Source organism: Scyliorhinus torazame, chromosome 19 (genome assembly GCF_047496885.1).
Source record: "Scyliorhinus torazame isolate Kashiwa2021f chromosome 19, sScyTor2.1, whole genome shotgun sequence".
Classification (NCBI taxonomy): domain Eukaryota; kingdom Metazoa; phylum Chordata; class Chondrichthyes; order Carcharhiniformes; family Scyliorhinidae; genus Scyliorhinus; species Scyliorhinus torazame.
Window position 1 is genome coordinate 66,082,445 of NC_092725.1, and position 18,874 is coordinate 66,101,318.

Consider the following 18,874-nt stretch of genomic DNA (forward strand, 5'->3'; position numbering starts at 1 on the left):
GGTCGCGACCGATTCAGGCGCTGACAATGGGCCAGTATCGGGGCCGTGTCATCTACCCGCGCGAGGCCTTGTCGTCCGTGTAAAAGCGGCACCGATTAGATGACGCGGCCGGCGCCGCATAACGGACGTCATCCGCACATGCGCGGGTTGGCCGGCGCCAACCCGTGCATGCGTGTTTGCCGTCTTGTCCATATCCGCCCCGCAAGAAGCTGGGGGACGGATCTTGCGGGGCGGCGGAAGGAAGGAGGTCCTCCTTCAGAGAGGACATTTAAGGTACCCCCCGGTGCAGGATCCCCCCTCGCCCCCCCCCACAGGCCGCCCCCCCCCCCCAGCGTTCACGCACCGCCCACGACTGTAGCGACCAGGTGTGGACGGCGCTGGGGGGAACCCGCCGTTGTGGCCTGGCCGCTCGGCCCATCCGGGCCTCAGAATCGCGGGGGTGCCGGAGAATCGCCATTTTGGGTATCTCCGGCGATTCTCCGGCCTGCGGCCCGCGAAACTCGACTGGCCCGTTCCCGCCGCTTGGGAGAATCGCGGGAGGGCGTCAGACCGGCGGCCCCGGAAATTTTGGCGGCCCAGGCGATTCTCCCAACCGGCGTGGGAGTGGAGAATCACGCCCAAGGTTAAAGCATAACTGAAGGCTTTAATAGACTGGAACTGTTCCCCAGCAGCTCAGGTACAGATGAAGGCTGCTGGGACGGCACAGACTTTTTACCCCACCTATCAGGGCGGAGCTACATACTATACAGCCAATGGTAAACCCCCAGGTTTAACCAATGGACTTCAGCCTCTTGGATGCTGCAATACCTGATAATACCACATTCACCCACTGTTTAAAAAAAAAGACTCTGGCGGGGGTGGTGGCCAGCGGCTACAACGTATTCAACATGGTATGATCAGATATGGAGGTACCGTGATACAGTGTTTAGACGATATTTACAGTCATGGCAGATATATGCAGTCAGTGTTTAATATTTACAGTTCGGTTAAGATGAAGCAATCAGTTGGTCGGGTGCCCTTGTCGTCCTCTGGGATCGTCTGGGCCTCGGTGGTGATTCTGGTGGGGGTCCAGGCGTCAGTGACTCGGGGAGCGTGGCTTCGGCATCCATGGCAGCTTCGTCACCCCTAGACGGGGCTGGTGGGGAAAACAGTTGACCTGGGAGGGGGGCGCCTGTAGGGGGCGTCGGTGAGTGGGAGGGACCAGGCCGGGGGGGGGGGGGGGGGGGGCAGGAGGACTGACCCTCCTGTGAGGTGCTGCGGAGGGGGTGGGTGGTAGGGGTGCGCGTGGGGTTCCGGCGGGCGCCAGGTCCCGTAGGGAGACCGTATCTTGTCGGTCGTCAGGGAACGCCACGTAGGCGTATTGGGGGTTAGCGTGCAGCAGGTGGACCCTCTCGACCAACGCGCCCGACTTGTGCACCCGCACGTGTTTTCGGAGCAGGATGGATCCGGGTGTCGCTAGCCAGGTCGTGAGCGTGGTCCCGGAGAACTTCCTGGTGACGACAAGGAGACGTTCATGAGGTGTCTGATTGGTGGTTGTACAGAACAATGACCGGATGGAGTGGAGGGCCTCCTGGAGGACTCCTTGCCAGCGGGAGACGGAGAGGTTCCTGGACCGTAGGGCCAGTAGGACGGTCTTCCAGACTGTCCTGTTCTCCCTCTCTACCGGTCCGTTTCCCCGGGGGTTGTAACTGGTCGTCCTGCTCGAGGCGATGCCCTTACTGAGCAGGAATTGACGCAGTTCGTCGCTCATAAAAGGAGGACCCCCTATCACTGTGTATGTAAGCGGGGAAACCGAACAGTGCAAAGATACCATGGAGGGTCTTGAAGATGGTGAGGGAGGGGGAACTCCATGAGGGGGCGCATGCGTTCAGGGTCGGGGCCTATAACTCCATTTCGCACTACGTAGCCGAGAATGGCTAGACGGTCAGTGCTAAGTACGCATTTATCCTTTTGTACGTTAAGTTAAGGGTTTTAGCGGTCTGGAGAAATTTTCAGAGGTTGGTGTCATGGTCCTGCTGGTCATGGCCACAGATGGTGACGTTATCGAGATACGGAAACATTGCGCGCAAGCCGTACCGGTCAACCATTCGGTCCATCTCGCGTTGGAAGACCGAGACCCCCGTTAGTGAAACCAAAGGGAACCCTTAAAAAATGATAGAGCCGCCCATCTGCCTTGAAGGCAGTGCATTTGCGGTCGCTCGTGCAGAGGGGTAGCAGGTGGTATGCGGACTTGAGATCCACCGTGGAGAAGATTTTATAATGCGCGATCCTGTTTACCAGGTCGGATATGCGGGGGAGAGGGTACGCGTCCAGCTGCTTAAACCTGTTGATGGTCTGACTGTAGTCAATGACCATCCTATGTTTCGCCCCGCTCTTTACCACCACTACTTGGGCTCTCCAGGGACTGTTGCTAGCTTCAATGGCTCCTTCCCTCAGTAGCCTTTGGACCTCTGACCTAATGAAGGTCCGGTCCTGGGCACTGTACAGTCTGCTCCTGGTGGCGACGGGTTTGCAATCCGGGGTGAGGTTCTCAAACAGGGAAGGCGGGTCGACCTTAAGGGTCGCGAGGCCGCGGACAGTAAGGGAGGGGGGGGGGGGGGGTTATAGGGCCGCCGAATTTGAAGGCCAGACTTCGCAGGTTACTTTGGAAGCCCAACCCCAGGGGTGTAGCCGCGTAGAGGTGCGGAAGGACATAAAGGCGTAAATTGTTGAATTTCCTTCCTTGGACTGTGAGGTTTGCTGGACAGAATCCCTTTATCTCCACTGAGTGGGAACCGGAGGCCAGAGAGATTCTTTGATTTACAGGGTAAAACGTCAACAGCGCCTTACCGTGTTGGAGTGTATAAAGCTCTCTGTGCTCCCAGAGTCGATCAGGCAGGACGTCTCGTGGCCATTGATGAAGACCGTTGTCGTTGCTGTTGAGAGTGTTCGATGTCGATTTTAGTCCGCAGGAGTTGTGAATTTTGATCGGGCAGTGTGTAGTCGGCCAGGCTGGGGTCCCATCCAAGATGGCGTCTCCCATGGGTCACGCATGGTGGTCGGGGATGAACGAAATGGCGGTGCCCATCCGTCCAGCGTGGTGTCCGGGGAACAAGACGGCGACGCCCGTGGCCCTAGGATACTGGGGTGGCGGTGATTGCTAGCCGCCTGGGGCCCAGGGAGAAGTTCGCTGAGGTAGTCCGGAGTCGTCGCTGGAGACCGCGGCCACCGCTCGTGCCTTGCAGACCCCCACAAAATGGCCCTTTTTGCCGCACCCTTTGCAGGTGGAGGTGCGGGCCGGGCAGCGCTGGTGGGGGTGCTTTGCCTGCCCGCAGAAGAAACAGCAGGGCCCAGCAGAGTTGGCGGGCTGCCTTACAGCGCAGGCCTGTGGGGACACGGAGAAAGTCGGTGGGGCTGCCGCTGCGGGATTCCGTGCTGCCCAGGGGGCCGCCGCACGGTCGAGCACATAGGATTGTGCATTCCTGGAGGCAACATCCATGGACCCTGCCAGGGCCCGTGCGCCTCTCTAAGTCCCAGGGTGTCTTTCTCAAAAAGACGCTGGCAGATCTCTGAGGAGCTCATACCTGCTACGAAGGCATCCCAGACTAGGAGTTCGGTGTGCTCGCTCGCTTAAACTTGCGGGCAGCCACAGCTTCTGCCCAGCACCAGTAGCGCGCGATAGAACTCCTCCAACGATTCCCTGGGGCTTTGTCGTCTCGTTGCAAGCAGGTGATGTGCGTAGACCTGATTTACCGGGCGGATATAATGTCCTTTTAATAGTTCGATTGCTGCATCAGTCTTCCGCCTCCTCGATGAGGGTGTAGATCCCAGGGCTTACCCTGGAGTGCAGGAGATGCAGTTTCTGCTCCTCCGAGGGTGTGCCTCTAGCCGTCTCAAGGTAGCCTTTGAAACACACCAGCCAGTGCTTGAAAATCGCCGCTGAGTTCGTCGCGTGGGGACTGAGTTGCAGACACTCCAGCTTGATTCGGAGATCCATCCTTTCATCTTAAGTTGTAGTCTAGTAAATTGATGCACAATCAATAACTGCAAAGACAAGGTTAAAGCATAACTGAAGGCTTTAATAGACTAGAACTATCCACACTAGGGTGGCCAAAGAAATAAAACAGGGTGTGCAGTTAATGCCCCTGTTGATTGTGGCAGGAATTTAAGGTTGTGCGGGACCCTCCTGTGTCCCAGAGAAGCTCGATCGGCTGTCCTCTAACCTTTGCTACGACTACGGGTCATCCTGACCTATCCCAAAGGGTATCACAGACCCAGCTGGGGGAGCCTGTACACCCAGCAGCTCAGGTACAGAATGAGGACAGCTGGGAAGGCACAGACTCTTATACCCCGCCTATCAGGGCGGAGCTACATACTATGCAGCCAATGGTAAACCCCCAGGTTTAACCAATGGACTTCAGCTTCTCGGGTGCTGCAATACCAGACAGCAGAGTGATTTAGAGCAGCTCTCTGACTTTCCAATGTCTGACGGCAGAGTGAGTCAGAGCAGCTCTCTGTCTCTCCAAAATCAAACAGCAGAGTAATTCAGAGCAGCTCTGACTCTCCACTATATGGCAGCACTAGAATCAAAACTATCTCCGTCTGTGCTCCCTCCTCTTTGCTGGTTTAACACGTGTCTGGTGGGTAAATCAATCGCTTCCGGGTTCCCTTTCCTGCACCAAGTCTCTGAACAGGAACCGAGCGGGTGAGTCCCACATTTCCGCGGCAGAATGAATTTGTACGTTTCCGTGCACTAAATGCAAAGCTGCAGTTTCGCTTTAATTCCTGGAAAGGTGGAGTCACAGCGGACACATGAGGCTTAAATGCAAACCATCAAGGAGCAAAATGTGGTGCAAAGCAAATGGGGAAAATAATAGGTGCAGCTGGATGTGTTTGTGAAAAGTTAGTCAATGGTTCATGCCTCTTACATTCAAAGGGTTCCCGGGCCCTTGGTGTCAGATACAATAATCTAGCAATTTCGGGTAAGGGAAATTAACATCCTGAATGTAAACAATGAAATATCCTGCACTGTCTATAGCAATTGCAGTTTAAGGTGGACAAGTGGCCGTTAGATCGTGCAACTACATTTATCTGCATTGTACAGGGGCAGCATTAACCCTGAAATGTGACTGGAGGGGTAATCGGCAGCGCTGGAAACTTTAACTTGCAACAGCGGCCTCCGCAGGGAGACAAGAACCTGGGTAATAGAGCACTTTCACAGAGAGTAAAAGTGTGGGCCAGCCGAGGAAGTGCATTGCATTTTAATGATGCCAGTCAACGGGGGCATTAGCTGCACACCCTGTTTTATTTCTTTGGCCACCCGAGTGGGGATAGTTGTGCCAGCTTCAACAGTCCAAATAGTGACCTCTGCACACTGTTTGAACCGGGTTGCATAGAAAATTAGAGCTTGTAATTGCTTCAGTGATTTTGTTTTTTATTTGGCCACGATTATTAGAAAAATTACAACTCAAGCGGGTCAACAATCTAACGACAGCTGAAACGAGAGTTGTTCCAAAAACAGCTGTAAGAATATTTCATTGTGATTGGTTAAAACTCTCGTCATTTTTATCTCACTGATTTGTAAAAAGGTGCAGCTCCCAGTTGCTATGACCAACATTTCCCCTCCAATTCTCAAAGAGCCAGTGATCATCCGCAACGTTTTCTCGAGAAACTTTGCAGCTTCTTTTCCAGTTGATCAGTTTCATAACACTTTACTTGGCACCTTCTGCACTTGCGAATGCATCTTTTTTTTACAGAAATTGATTGAAACGCAGTAATTTCTCCCCAGAAGATTTATTCTCTTTTTAAAAAAAATTCCAATTAAGGGACAATCCACCTGCCCTGTACATCTTTGGGTTTGTGAGGGTGAGACCCACGCAGACACGAGAAGAATGTGCAACTCCACACAGACTGCGACCCGGGGCCGGAATTGAACCCGGTCCTTGGAACCGTGAGACAACAGTGCTAAGCATTGCATCAGCGTGCTGTCCTCGAAAATTTGTTCTCGAGTGATGCCCACCAATCTATATCATTGTTAATTTTTTGGATCCTATATTATACCCAATCCATGTCTAGACGATGTCCAAAAGATTATTGCTTCTTGTGGACACCTTGATGCAGCCTTGTACTGCACTGACAGTCATTCCCGGCCTGCAATCGGTCAGGTGATGCAGTCATTCCCAGTTTGCTTTGGATCAGTTGATACAGACATTCCCTGTTGTGTTGGGTCAGTTGATGCAGTCATTCCCGGCTTGTGTTGGGTCAGTTGATGCTGTCATTCCCGGCTTGTGTTGGCTCAGTTGATGCAGTCATTCCCGGCTTGTGTTGGGTCAGTTGATGCTGTCATTCCCGGGTTGTTATGGGTCATTTGATGCAGTCATTCCCGGCTTGTGTTGGATCAGTTGACGCAGTCATTCCCAGCTTGTGTTGGGTCAGTTGATGCAGCCATTCCCAGTTTGCGTTGGTCAGTTGATGCAGTCATTCCCAGTTTGCGTTGGTCAGTTGGTGCAGTCATTCCCAGTTTGCATTGGTCAGTTGATGCAGTCATTCCCAGTTTGAATTGGGTCGGTTGATGCAGTCATTCCCGGCTTGCGTAGGGTCAGATGATGCAGTCATTCCTGGCTTGCGTTCGACCAGTTGTGCAGTCATTCCCGGCTTGTGTTGGGTCAGTTGATGCAGTCATTCCCGACTTGCGTTGGGTCAGTTGATGCAGTCATTCCCGGCTTGTGTTGGGTCAGTTGATGCAGTCATTCCCGACTTGCGTTCGACCAGTTGATGCAGTCATTCCCGGCTTGTGTTGGGTCAGTTGATGCAGTCATTCCCGACTTGCGTTGGGTCAGTTGATGCAGACATTCCCGACTTATGTTGGGTCAGTTGATGCAGTCATTCCCAGTTTGCATTGGGTCAGTTGATGCAGTCATTCTCAGTTTGCATTGGCTCAGTTGATGCAGACACTCCCTGCTTGTGTTGGCTCAGTTGATGCAGACATTCCCGACTTATGTTGGGTCAGTTGGTGCAGTCATTCTCAGTTTGCATTGGGTCAGTTGATGAGGTCATTCCTGGCTTACGTTGGGTCAGTTGATGCAGTCGTTCCCAGCTTGCGTTGGGTCAGTTGATGCAGTCGTTCCCGGCCTCCAATTGGTCAGGTGATGCAGTCATTCCCAGTTTGCATTGGGTCAGTTGGTGCAGTCATTCCCGGCTTGTGTTGGGTCAGTTGATGCTGTCATTCCCGGGTTGTTATGGGTCATTTGATGCAGTCATTCCCGGCTTGTGTTGGATCAGTTGACGCAGTCATTCCCAGCTTGTGTTGGGTCAGTTGATGCAGCCATTCCCAGTTTGCGTTGGTCAGTTGATGCAGTCATTCCCAGTTTGTGTTGGTCAGTTGGTGCAGTCATTCCCAGTTTGCGTTGGTCAGTTGATGCAGTCATTCCCAGTTTGTATTGGGTCGGTTGATGCAGTCATTCCCGGCTTGCGTAGGGTCAGATGATGCAGGCATTCCCGGCTTGCGTAGGGTCAGTTGATGCAGGCATTCCCGGCTTGCGTAGGGTCAGATGATGCAGTCATTCCTGGCTTGCGTTCGACCAGTTGATGCAGTCATTCCCGGCTTGTGTTGGGTCAGTTGATGCAGTCATTCCCGACTTGTGTTGGGTCAGTTGATGCAGTCATTCCCGACTTGCGTTGGGTCAGTTGATGCAGTCATTCCCGGCTTGTGTTGGGTCAGTTGATGCAGACATTCCCAGTTTGCATTGGGTCAGTTGATGCAGTCATTCCCGACTTGCGTTGGGTCAGTTGATGCAGTCATTCCCGACTTGCATTGGGTCAGTTGATGCAGTCATTCCCGGCTTGTGTTGGGTCAGTTAATGCAGACATTCCCAGTTTGTATTGGGTCAGTTGATGCAGTCATTCTCAGTTTGCATTGGGTCAGTTGATGCAGACATTCCCGGCTTGCGTTGGGTCAGTTGATGCAGGCATTCCCGGCTTGCGTAGGGTCAGATGATGCAGTCATTCCTGGCTTGCGTTCGACCAGTTGATGCAGTCATTCCCGGCTTGTGTTGGGTCAGTTGATGCAGTCATTCCCGACTTGCGTTGGGTCAGTTGATGCAGTCATTCCCGGCTTGTGTTGGGTCAGTTGATGCAGTCATTCCCAGTTTGCATTGGGTCAGTTGATGCAGTCATTCCCGACTTATGTTGGGTCAGTTGATGCAGTCATTCCCAGTTTGCATTGGGTCAGTTGATGCAGTCATTCTCAGTTTGCATTGGCTCAGTTGATGCAGACATTCCCTGCTTGTGTTGGCTCAGTTGATGCAGACATTCCCGACTTATGTTGGGTCAGTTGGTGCAGTCATTCTCAGTTTGCATTGGGTCAGTTGATGAGGTCATTCCTGGCTTACGTTGGGTCAGTTGATGCAGTCGTTCCCAGCTTGCGTTGGGTCAGTTGATGCAGTCGTTCCCGGCCTCCAATTGGTCAGGTGATGCAGTCATTCCCAGTTTGCATTGGGTCAGTTGGTGCAGTCATTCCCGGCTTGTGTTGGGTCAGTTGATGCTGTCATTCCCGGGTTGTTATGGGTCATTTGATGCAGTCATTCCCGGCTTGTGTTGGATCAGTTGACGCAGTCATTCCCAGCTTGTGTTGGGTCAGTTGATGCAGCCATTCCCAGTTTGCGTTGGTCAGTTGATGCAGTCATTCCCAGTTTGTGTTGGTCAGTTGGTGCAGTCATTCCCAGTTTGCGTTGGTCAGTTGATGCAGTCATTCCCAGTTTGTATTGGGTCGGGTTGATGCAGTCATTCCCGGCTTGCGTAGGGTCAGATGATGCAGGCATTCCCGGCTTGCGTAGGGTCAGTTGATGCAGGCATTCCCGGCTTGCGTAGGGTCAGATGATGCAGTCATTCCTGGCTTGCGTTCGACCAGTTGATGCAGTCATTCCCGGCTTGTGTTGGGTCAGTTGATGCAGTCATTCCCGACTTGCGTTGGGTCAGTTGATGCAGACATTCCCAGTTTGCATTGGGTCAGTTGATGCAGTCATTCTTAGTTTGCATTGGGTCAGTTGATGCAGACATTCCCTGCTTGTGTTGGCTCAGTTGATGCAGTCATTCCCGACTTGCGTTGGGTCAGTTGATGCAGTCATTCCCGGCTTGTGTTGGGTCAGTTGATGCAGACATTCCCAGTTTGCATTGGGTCAGTTGATGCAGTCATTCTCAGTTTGCATTGGGTCAGTTGATGCAGACATTCCCTGCTTGTGTTGGCTCAGTTGATGCAGTCATTCCCGGCTTGTGTTGGGTCAGTTGATGCAGTCATTCCCGACTTGCGTTGGGTCAGTTGATGCAGTCATTCTCGGCTTGTGTTGGGTCAGTTGATGCAGTCATTCCCGACTTGCGTTGGGTCAGTTGATGCAGTCATTCCCGGCTTGTGTTGGGTCAGTTGATGCAGACATTCCCAGTTTGCATTGGGTCAGTTGATGCAGTCATTCTCAGTTTGCATTGGGTCAGTTGATGCAGACATTCCCTGCTTGTGTTGGCTCAGTTGATGCAGACATTCCCGACTTATGTTGGGTCAGTTGGTGCAGTCATTCTCAGTTTGCATTGGGTCAGTTGATGAGGTCATTCCTGGCTTACGTTGGGTCAGTTGATGCAGTCGTTCCCAGCTTGCGTTGGGTCAGTTGATGCAGTCATTCCCGGCCTGCAATTGGTCAGGTGATGCAGTCATTCCCAGTTTGCATTGGGTCAGTTGGTGCAGTCATTCCCGGCTTGTGTTCGGTCAGTTGATGCTGTCATTCCCGGCTTGTGTTGGATCAGTTGACACTGTCATTCCCGGGTTGTTATGGGTCATTTGATGCAGTCATTCCCGGCTTGTGTTGGATCAGTTGACGCAGTCATTCCCAGCTTGTGTTGGGTCAGTTGATGCTGTCATTCCCGGGTTGTTATGGGTCATTTGATGCAGTCATTCCCGGCTTGTGTTGGATCAGTTGACGCAGTCATTCCCAGCTTGTGTTGGGTCAGTTGATGCAGCCATTCCCAGTTTGCGTTGGTCAGTTGATGCAGCCATTCCCAGTTTGCGTTGGTCAGTTGATGCAGTCATTCCCAGTTTGCGTTGGTCAGTTGGTGCAGTCATTCCCAGTTTGCGTTGGTCAGTTGATGCAGTCATTCCCAGTTTGCGTTGGTCAGTTGATGCAGTCATTCCCAGTTTGTATTGGGTCGGTTGATGCAGTCATTCCCGGCTTGCGTAGGGTCAGTTGATGCAGTCATTCCTGGCTTGCGTTCGACCAGTTGATGCAGTCATTCCCGACTTGCGTTGGGTCAGTTGATGCAGTCATTCCCGGTTTGTGTTGGGTCAGTTGATGCAGTCATTCCCGACTTGCGTTCGACCAGTTGATGCAGTCATTCCTGGCTTGCGTTCGACCAGTTGATGCAGTCATTCCCGGCTTGTGTTGGGTCAGTTGATGCAGTCATTCCTGACTTGCGTTCGACCAGTTGATGCAGTCATTCCCGGCTTGTGTTGGGTCAGTTGATGCAGTCATTCCCGACTTGCGTTGGGTCAGTTGATGCAGTCATTCCCGGCTTGTGTTGGGTCAGTTGATGCAGTCATTCCCGGCTTGTGTTGGGTCAGTTGATGCAGTCATTCCCGACATGCGTTGGGTCAGTTGATGCAGTCATTCCTGGCTTGCGTTCGACCAGTTGATGCAGTCATTCCCGACTTGCGTTGGGTCAGTTGATGCAGTCATTCCCGGTTTGTGTTGGGTCAGTTGATGCAGTCATTCCCGACTTGCGTTCGACCAGTTGATGCAGTCATTCCTGGCTTGCGTTCGACCAGTTGATGCAGTCATTCCCGGCTTGTGTTGGGTCAGTTGATGCAGTCATTCCTGACTTGCGTTCGACCAGTTGATGCAGTCATTCCCGGCTTGTGTTGGGTCAGTTGATGCAGTCATTCCCGACTTGCGTTGGGTCAGTTGATGCAGTCATTCCCGGCTTGTGTTGGGTCAGTTGATGCAGTCATTCCCGGCTTGTGTTGGGTCAGTTGATGCAGTCATTCCCGACTTGCGTTGGGTCAGTTGATGCAGTCATTCCCGGCTTGTGTTGGGTCAGTTGATGCAGTCATTCCCGGCTTGTGTTGGGTCAGTTGATGCAGTCATTCCCGACTTGCGTTCGACCAGTTGATGCAGTCATTCCCGGCTTGTGTTGGGTCAGTTGATGCAGTCATTTCCGACTTGCGTTGGGTCAGTTGATGCAGACATTCCCGACTTATGTTGGGTCAGTTGATGCAGTCATTCCCAGTTTGCATTGGGTCAGTTGATGAGGTCATTCCTGGCTTGCGTTGGGTCAGTTGATTCAGTCGTTCCCAGCTTGCGTTGGGTCAGTTGATGCAGTCTTTCCCGGCCTGAAATTGGTCAGGTGATGCAGTCATTCCCAGTTTGCATTGGGTCAGTTGGTGCAGTCATTCCCGGCTTGTGTTCGGTCAGTTGATGCTGTCAGTCCGGGTTGTTATGGGTCATTTGATGCAGTCATTCCCGGCTTGTGTTGGATCAGTTGACGCAGTCATTCCCAGCTTGTGTTGGGTCAGTTGATGCAGCCATTCCCAGTTTGCGTTGGTCAGTTGATGCAGTCATTCCCAGTTTGCGTTGGTCAGTTGGTGCAGTCATTCCCAGTGTGCGTTGGTCAGTTGATGCAGTCATTCCCAGTTTGTATTGGGTCGGTTGATGCAGTCATTCCCGGCTTGCGTAGGGTCAGATGATGCAGTCATTCCTGGCTTGCGTTCGACCAGTTGATGCAGTCATTCCCGGCTTGTGTTGGGTCAGTTGATGCAGTCATTTCCGACTTGCGTTGGGTCAGTTGATGCAGTCATTCCCGGCTTGTGTTGGGTCAGTTGATGCAGTCATTCCCGACTTGCGTTCGACCAGTTGATGCAGTCATTCCTGGCTTGCGTTCGACCAGTTGATGCAGTCATTCCCGGCTTGTGTTGGGTCAGTTGATGCAGTCATTCCCGACTTGCGTTGGGTCAGTTGATGCAGTCATTCCCGACTTACGTTGGGTCAGTTGATGCAGTCATTCCCGGCTTGTGTTGGGTCAGTTGATGCAGACATTCCCGACTTATGTTGGGTCAGTTGATGCAGTCATTCCCGGCTTGTGTTGGGTCAGTTGATGCAGACATTCCCGACTTATGTTGGGTCAGTTGATGCAGTCATTCCCAGTTTGCATTGGGTCAGTTGATGCAGTCATTCTCAGTTTGCATTGGGTCAGTTGATGCAGACATTCCCGGCTTGTGTTGGCTCAGTTGATGCAGACATTCCCGACTTATGTTGGGTCAGTTGGTGCAGTCATTCTCAGTTTGCATTGGGTCAGTTGATGAGGTCATTCCTGGCTTACGTTGGGTCAGTTGATGCAGTCGTTCCCAGCTTGCGTTGGGTCAGTTGATGCAGTCATTCCCGGCCTGCAATTGGTCAGGTGATGCAGTCATTCCCAGTTTGCATTGGGTCAGTTGGCGCAGTCATTCCCGGCTTGTGTTGGCTCAGTTGATGCAGTCATCCCGGCTTGTGTTGGCTCAGTTGATGCAGTCATTCCTGGCTTGTGATGGGTCAGTTGATGCAGTCGTTCCCAGTTTGCATTGGGTCAGTTGATGCAGTAATTCCTGGCTTATATTGGATCAGTTGATGCAGCCATTCCCGGGTTGTGTTGGATCAATTGATGCAGGCATTCCCGGCTTGTGTTCTGTTAGTTGATGCAGTAATTCCTGACTTGCGTTGGGTCAGTTGATGCAGTCATTCCCAGTCTGCATTGTGTTAGTTGATGCAGTCATTCCCGTCTTGCGTTCGGCCAATTGATGCAGGCATTTCCGGTTTGCGATCGGTCAGTTTATGGAGTCATTCCTAGCTTGCATTGGGTCAGTTGATGCAGTAATGTCCCGTCTGCATTGGGTGAGTTGATGCAGACATTCTCGGCTTGTGTTGGATCAGTTGATGCAATCATTCCCTGCTTGTATTCAGCCATTTTATTCAGTAATGCCCCGCCTGCATTGGGTCAGTTGATGCAGTCATTCCCCGCCTGCATTGGGTCAGTTGATGCAGTCATTCCCCGCCTGCATTGAGTCAGTTGATGCAGTCATTCCTCGCTTGCGTTCGGCCAGTTGATGCAGGCATTTCTGGCTTACATTGGGTCAGTTGATGCAGTCAATACTGCGTGCATTTGGTCAGTTTATGCAGTAATGCCCCGCCTGCATTGTGTCAGTTGATGGAGTCATTCCTGCCCATGTTGGGTCAGTTGTTGCAGTCAATCATGGCTTGTGTTAGATCTGTTGATGACCCGGAGGAAACCCACGCAGACACTGGGAGAACGTGCAGACTCCGCACAGACAGGGACCCAAGCCAGGAATCGAACCTGGGACCCTGAAGCTGTGAAGCAACTGTGCTACACACTGCACTGTCGTGCTGCCCACGGCTATACTTGGCCTTAATCCCCTCCAGCGACACCATTTCTTCCTCCAAAATCTTCCCATCAATCGTGGTGACCCCCCTTCCAACCCCATTACCAACAGCACCGTCTCCAACAACAAGGAGGGAGGTGTCACCGGAAACGGCAGGAAAGATTTCCTTGCAAAGTCCCGCACTTGCATATATCGAAAGGCCTACCCCTGTGGAAACCCAAACTTCTCCCTCAACTCTTCCAAACTCGCAAACCGCCCTTTCAAAAGTAGTTCTTTCATGTCCATAAACCCCCGCTCCACCCAACGCCAAAACCCAAGATCCACTCTCGCTGGCTCAAACACCTGATTCTCTTGAACGGGCATCAGCTTTGGCCCCACCCCCAATTTAAAATGCTGCCGAAATTGCCTCCAAATCTTCAGCGTGTCTACCACTGCCAGATTACCTGAGTATTTCCCAGGGGCAAACAAGAGCAGCGCCATTGCCAGTACCCGCAACCCCGAACCCTTATAAGAGCCTGCCTCCATCCTCACCCACATTGCCTCCTGCTCCCTACCCCATCCCGTACCTTCTTGACGTACGCCACCCAATAGTAATAGAGCCACACCCCCTGACCACCCACCCAAACAAAAGGGGGGACATGGGATACCCCTGGCTCGTTCCCCACTGCAACTGAAAATATCCTGAGTTCACTTCATTTGTACACCCCCCTTCGGCTCCTTGTATAAAAACTTGACACACGCCACAAACTGGCCCAATCCTAAACTGCTCCAACACTGCAAACAAATAACCCCACTCTAGGTTGATAGGGTTGTGCAGAAGGCCTATGGTGCGTTGGCCTTTATTGGTAGAGGGATTGAGTTCCGGAGTCATGCGGTCATGTTGCAGCTGTACAAAACTCTGGTACGGCCGCATTTGGAGTATTGCCTACAGTTCTGGTCACCCCATTATAGGAAGGACGTGGAAGCTTTGGAACGGGTGCAGAGGAGATTTACCAGGATGTTGCCTGGTATGGAGGGAAAATCTTATGAGGAAAGGCTGATGGACTTGAGGTTGTTTTCGTTAGAGAGAAGAAGGTTAAAAGGAGACTTAATAGAGGCATACAAAATGATCAGAGGGTTAGATAGGGTGGACAGTGAGAGCCTTCTCCCGCGGATGGAAATGGCTAGCACGAAGGGACATAGCCTTAAACTGAGGGGTAATAGATATAGGACAGAGGTCAGAGGTAGGCTCTTTACGCAAAGAGTGGTGAGGCCGTGGAATGCCCTACCTGCAACAGTAGTGAACTCGCCAACATTGAGGGCATTTAAAAGTTTATTGGATAAGCATATGGATGATAATGGCATAGTGTAGGTTAGATGGCTTTTGTTTTTTGACTTCCCATGTCGGTGCAACATCGTGGGCCGAAGGGCCTGTACTGCGCTGTATCGTTCTATGTTCTATGTACCCCATCAAACGCCTTCTTCGCATCCAGTGCCCCCACCACCTCCGGCTCCTTCCTGATGGGGCGAGGAACACATTTAACAAGCGCCGCACATTCAAGGACAACTGCCTACCCTTCACAAACCCTGTCTGATCCTCCCCAATCAACTGCGGAAGGCACCCCTCCACCCTAAGTGGCAACATTTTAGTAAGAATATTGGCATCCACATTTAACAGACATCGGCCGATACAATCCACACCACCGTGTCCTTATCCTTTTTTAACAACCTGTCCCATCAACTCTGGAAGCACTCCTTTAGCCACCACGTCTTTAAACATCTCCCCCAACAGCAGCGCCAGGCTATCCAAAAACTTCTTATAGAATTCCACCGGGAAGCTATCTGCCGTCGGTGCTTTATCTTTTTGCATCTTCCCTATCGCTGTCTGAACCTCCTCCATTCTCCCGGCTCCTCCAACCCTGCCTTCTCCTCCTCTCTTACGTTTGGACACTCAAGCCCCTCCAAAAACTTCCTCATATCTGACATCCCCCGGAGGCTCCGAACTATATAACCTCATATAAAACTCCTAAAGTGCCCAGTTAACCTGCTCCAGTGCCATCGCCAGCCCCTTCCCCCCATCCCAGACATGAACAATCTTGTGAGGCCGCGTGCCAGCGGAGCTGTCTCGCCAACAGCTGACTGGCCTTCTCCCCGTACACGCACACCATACCACTTTGCCTGCCTTAACTGGCGTACTGCTTTCCCGGCAGACAATGTCAAACTGTGTCTGCAGTTCCTTTCTACTGACCAAAACCTCTGGCGTGGGATTCTCCACGTACTTCCCATCAACTTCCAAGATTTCATCTACTAGCCATTGCCGCTCCTCTCTTGCCTCCCTATCCCAACTGTGCCTTGTAGGAGTTGATTTCACCACTTACCACCGCCTTCAGCGCTTCCCAAACCATTGATGGTGAGACCTCCCCATTCTTATTAAACCCCACATAATCGCCGACCACCTTTGCCACCCTCGCACAAAAACTGAGATCCGCAAGCAGACAACCAACCACAACGCCGGCCTCTGTGTCGGCCTCCTTTCCAGGGTCACATCCACCAAATGCAGAGCATGATCCAAAATTACAATCGCCAAGTATTCCGTTTTCATCAGCCCCGACAGCATAATAAAGAAATCAATCCTTGAATAATCCATGAAGGACTGGCGAATAAAAGGAATACTCTGCCCCCTGGATGTAAGAACAAGTCCCCATCTCCTTCATAAACACTGCCCCCCCCCCCCCCCCCCCCCCCCCCCCCCCCCGCCACCCCGCCACCCCAAAGGCGTCAGCGAGCAAGGTTTAGATCGACCCATCTTCGGATGTAACACTAATTAAATATCGCGCTAAAATTAACTGATACGTGTCCAGACTGGGTATAGCCGCCAACATTCTCTTCATAAAACTTGGAGTATACACGCTAACCAACACCACCAACCTCCCCTACAAAGTACCCATTACTATGACGTATCTGTCCCCCTGATCTGCCACCACCTTCTCCATCTGAAAGCTAACTCTGTTATCCACAAGTACCGCCCGGGCACTGCTATCAAAGCACGAGTGGAACACATGACTCCCCCAACCCTTCGGAAGCCTAACCTGGTTCTTCACCCTCAATGGGTCTCCTGCAACAGCATCACATCGGCTCTCAAGCTCATTAAATGAGACTCTCACCCACTTAACCAGCCCACCCAACCCCTGCACGTTCCACGTTACCATTCAGACTGAGGGGGTGGGAGGGTTCCCCCCTCCCCCTCCCCCTCTTATCAGCCATGACCAGGCCCTACTAGTCTCCGCTAGCCAGCTACGCCTCCCCAACCTCTTCCTCTCAAAACCGCCCCTCTCTGCACTCTCCCCACCCCCCCCACCATTTACACCGCCCAGGCCCATCAAAACCTGTCCACACAAGCTTGGCCGACGGTGGCCCCTCCCCCCCACCTCGCTCATGTTCACCAGCCAACTCCAGTTTGCCAGCGAGGTGGCCCCCGCCAGAGTCCCCTCCTCCCACGTACCAAGTCCAAAAAAAAACAACAGAACCACCCCCCCCCACACACACTCCCAGCCCTTCTAAACCAGCCAAACATGCTAAACCCCAAACAAAAGGGGCCAGAAACCCCCCACCCACACATTATCACTGTAACTTCTTTGCAGTGTTAATCTAAGCCTACTTGTGACACTAATATGTATGATTTAATTATTATCCCAGCGTCCCCAAACCAACCCCTCTCCCACAACATAAGGAAACAAAATCCAAACTCAGTTCAGTCCCAACCCATCAGCCCTCACCAACGCCTCTGCCTCCTCCACCATCTCAAAGAAATAGCCCCTGGAGTTATGCCGGAATTTCAAGTTCACCTGATAAACCACCCCGGACATTACTCTTATAAAGTGCCACCCATGGTCTTGCCAGCTGGTATCTGGTATATACGAATACCACTGCTTTCCCACCTCACCTTTCGATTCTGCTTGGCCCATCTCAGCACCTTCGCCTTCATCTGATAGCTGTGAATACAGACCATCTCAGCTCTTGGTGGCTCATTTGCCTTTGGCTTTGGCTGGGTCAACTGATGAGCCCTATCCAGCCCAAAGAGGGAGGTGTTCTCCTCCCCCAACAACTCGGTAAACATCTCCAAAAGGTACTCCGTTGGCCTCCAGCCCTCCAATCCCTCGGGCAGTCCCACGATCCGAAGATTCTGCTGCTGTGACAATGATTCTGCTGCTGTGACCTGCTTTCCACCTTGGATCTCAGCCCTTCATTATTCTCCTCCACCTTCTACAGCTCCTCTCCATTGAGGCGAGCTGGTCGCTGTGCCGTGACAATGTCTCCTTCAACACCTCTCCCTGCTCCCTCACCACAGTCGAAGTCTTTCCAAGAGCCTCCTTTATCGGCGCCAACGTATCGTCCATCTTTTTTGAGCGTTCCCATCCTCTCCTTTCCATGCTGCTCAAAAGGCTTGGTAAACTGCCACTCAAACTCCACCGTCATCACCTCGGCAGCCCCACCCCGTGAGCTTTCCCCCACCACCTTTCCTCCCACAGCACTCCTCACCGAACCCGAGCTCTCAGGCGGACTAGAGCTTGTTCCTTTACATCCTGTAGTCTTCCATTGGGTTTTCGACATCCTTTGATTACCACAACTTCACTGGAGGCAGCAGGTTAGGGCACCATGGTTGCACAAGTGGTTAGCACTGTGGCTTCACAGCGCCAGGGTCCCAGGTTTGACTCCCTGCTGGGTCACTGTCTGTGCAGAGTCTGCACGTTCTCCCCGTGTCTGTGTGGATTTCCTCCGGTTTGCTCCCACAGTCCAAAGATGGGCAGGTTAGGTGAATTGGCCATGCTAAATTGCCCTTAGTGACCAAAAAGGTTAGGAAGGGTTATGGGGATAGGATGGGAGTGAGGGCTTAAGTGGGTCGGTGCAGACCTGATGGGCCAAATGGACTCCTTCTGCACTGTGTGTTCTATGAGACCATTCATATAAAATAACCCCCCAAAACTGGGTGAAAAGGGCCAAAAAAATGAAAGCTCTAGCAGGAGCCACCCAACATGCGACCTCTAATAGATGTCGCCACTGGAAGTCCCTATGCACTTAATCCTGTGGTGTGTTGGACCAGTTTATGCAGTCAATCCTGGCATGTTTTGGTCAGTTGACCCCCCCCTCTATACCTCCATCATTTCTAATTTGCCCATGTTGCTCACTTTATCCAATATTGTTAAAGAGGATATGTCATTTTCCTTATTTTAATCTGACATCTTTTTAAACCCAACTTTTATTCTGATGCTTTTTTTCTGTGGAACATTATCACATTTTTCTTCTGCAGCACTGGTATGATGACTCTTGACATTCAAGCTGTACAAGGGAACCACTCGCCTATCCTTCTTGAACTCTTTGTACCTATGTATGTTATTTTGAGGCAGCACGGTGGCGCAGTGGGTTAGCCCTGAAGTCTCACGGCGCCCAGGTTCGATTCCGGCTCTGGGTCACTGTCTGTGTGGAGTTTGCACATTCTCCCCGTGT

At 52.1% G+C, this 18,874-nt stretch overlaps 1 protein-coding gene across 3 annotated transcripts in view; it reads left to right on the top strand.

Annotated features, from left to right (window-relative positions):
• Positions 1–4,491: 4,491 nt before the first annotated feature.
• The window catches only part of pot1 (protection of telomeres 1 homolog), a 436,401-nt gene continuing 422,018 nt past the window's right edge, over positions 4,492–18,874 (top strand). For 2 of the 3 annotated variants that reach the window (XM_072484444.1, XM_072484446.1), the window contains exon 1: positions 4,753–4,961. In XM_072484444.1, the coding sequence (XP_072340545.1) occupies positions 4,841–4,961 (121 nt within the window). In that variant the 5' untranslated portion in view covers positions 4,753–4,840. Of the gene's footprint in view, positions 4,685–4,752; positions 4,962–18,874 lie in introns of those variants that run through there. The other variant, XM_072484445.1, reaches the window with a different exon arrangement.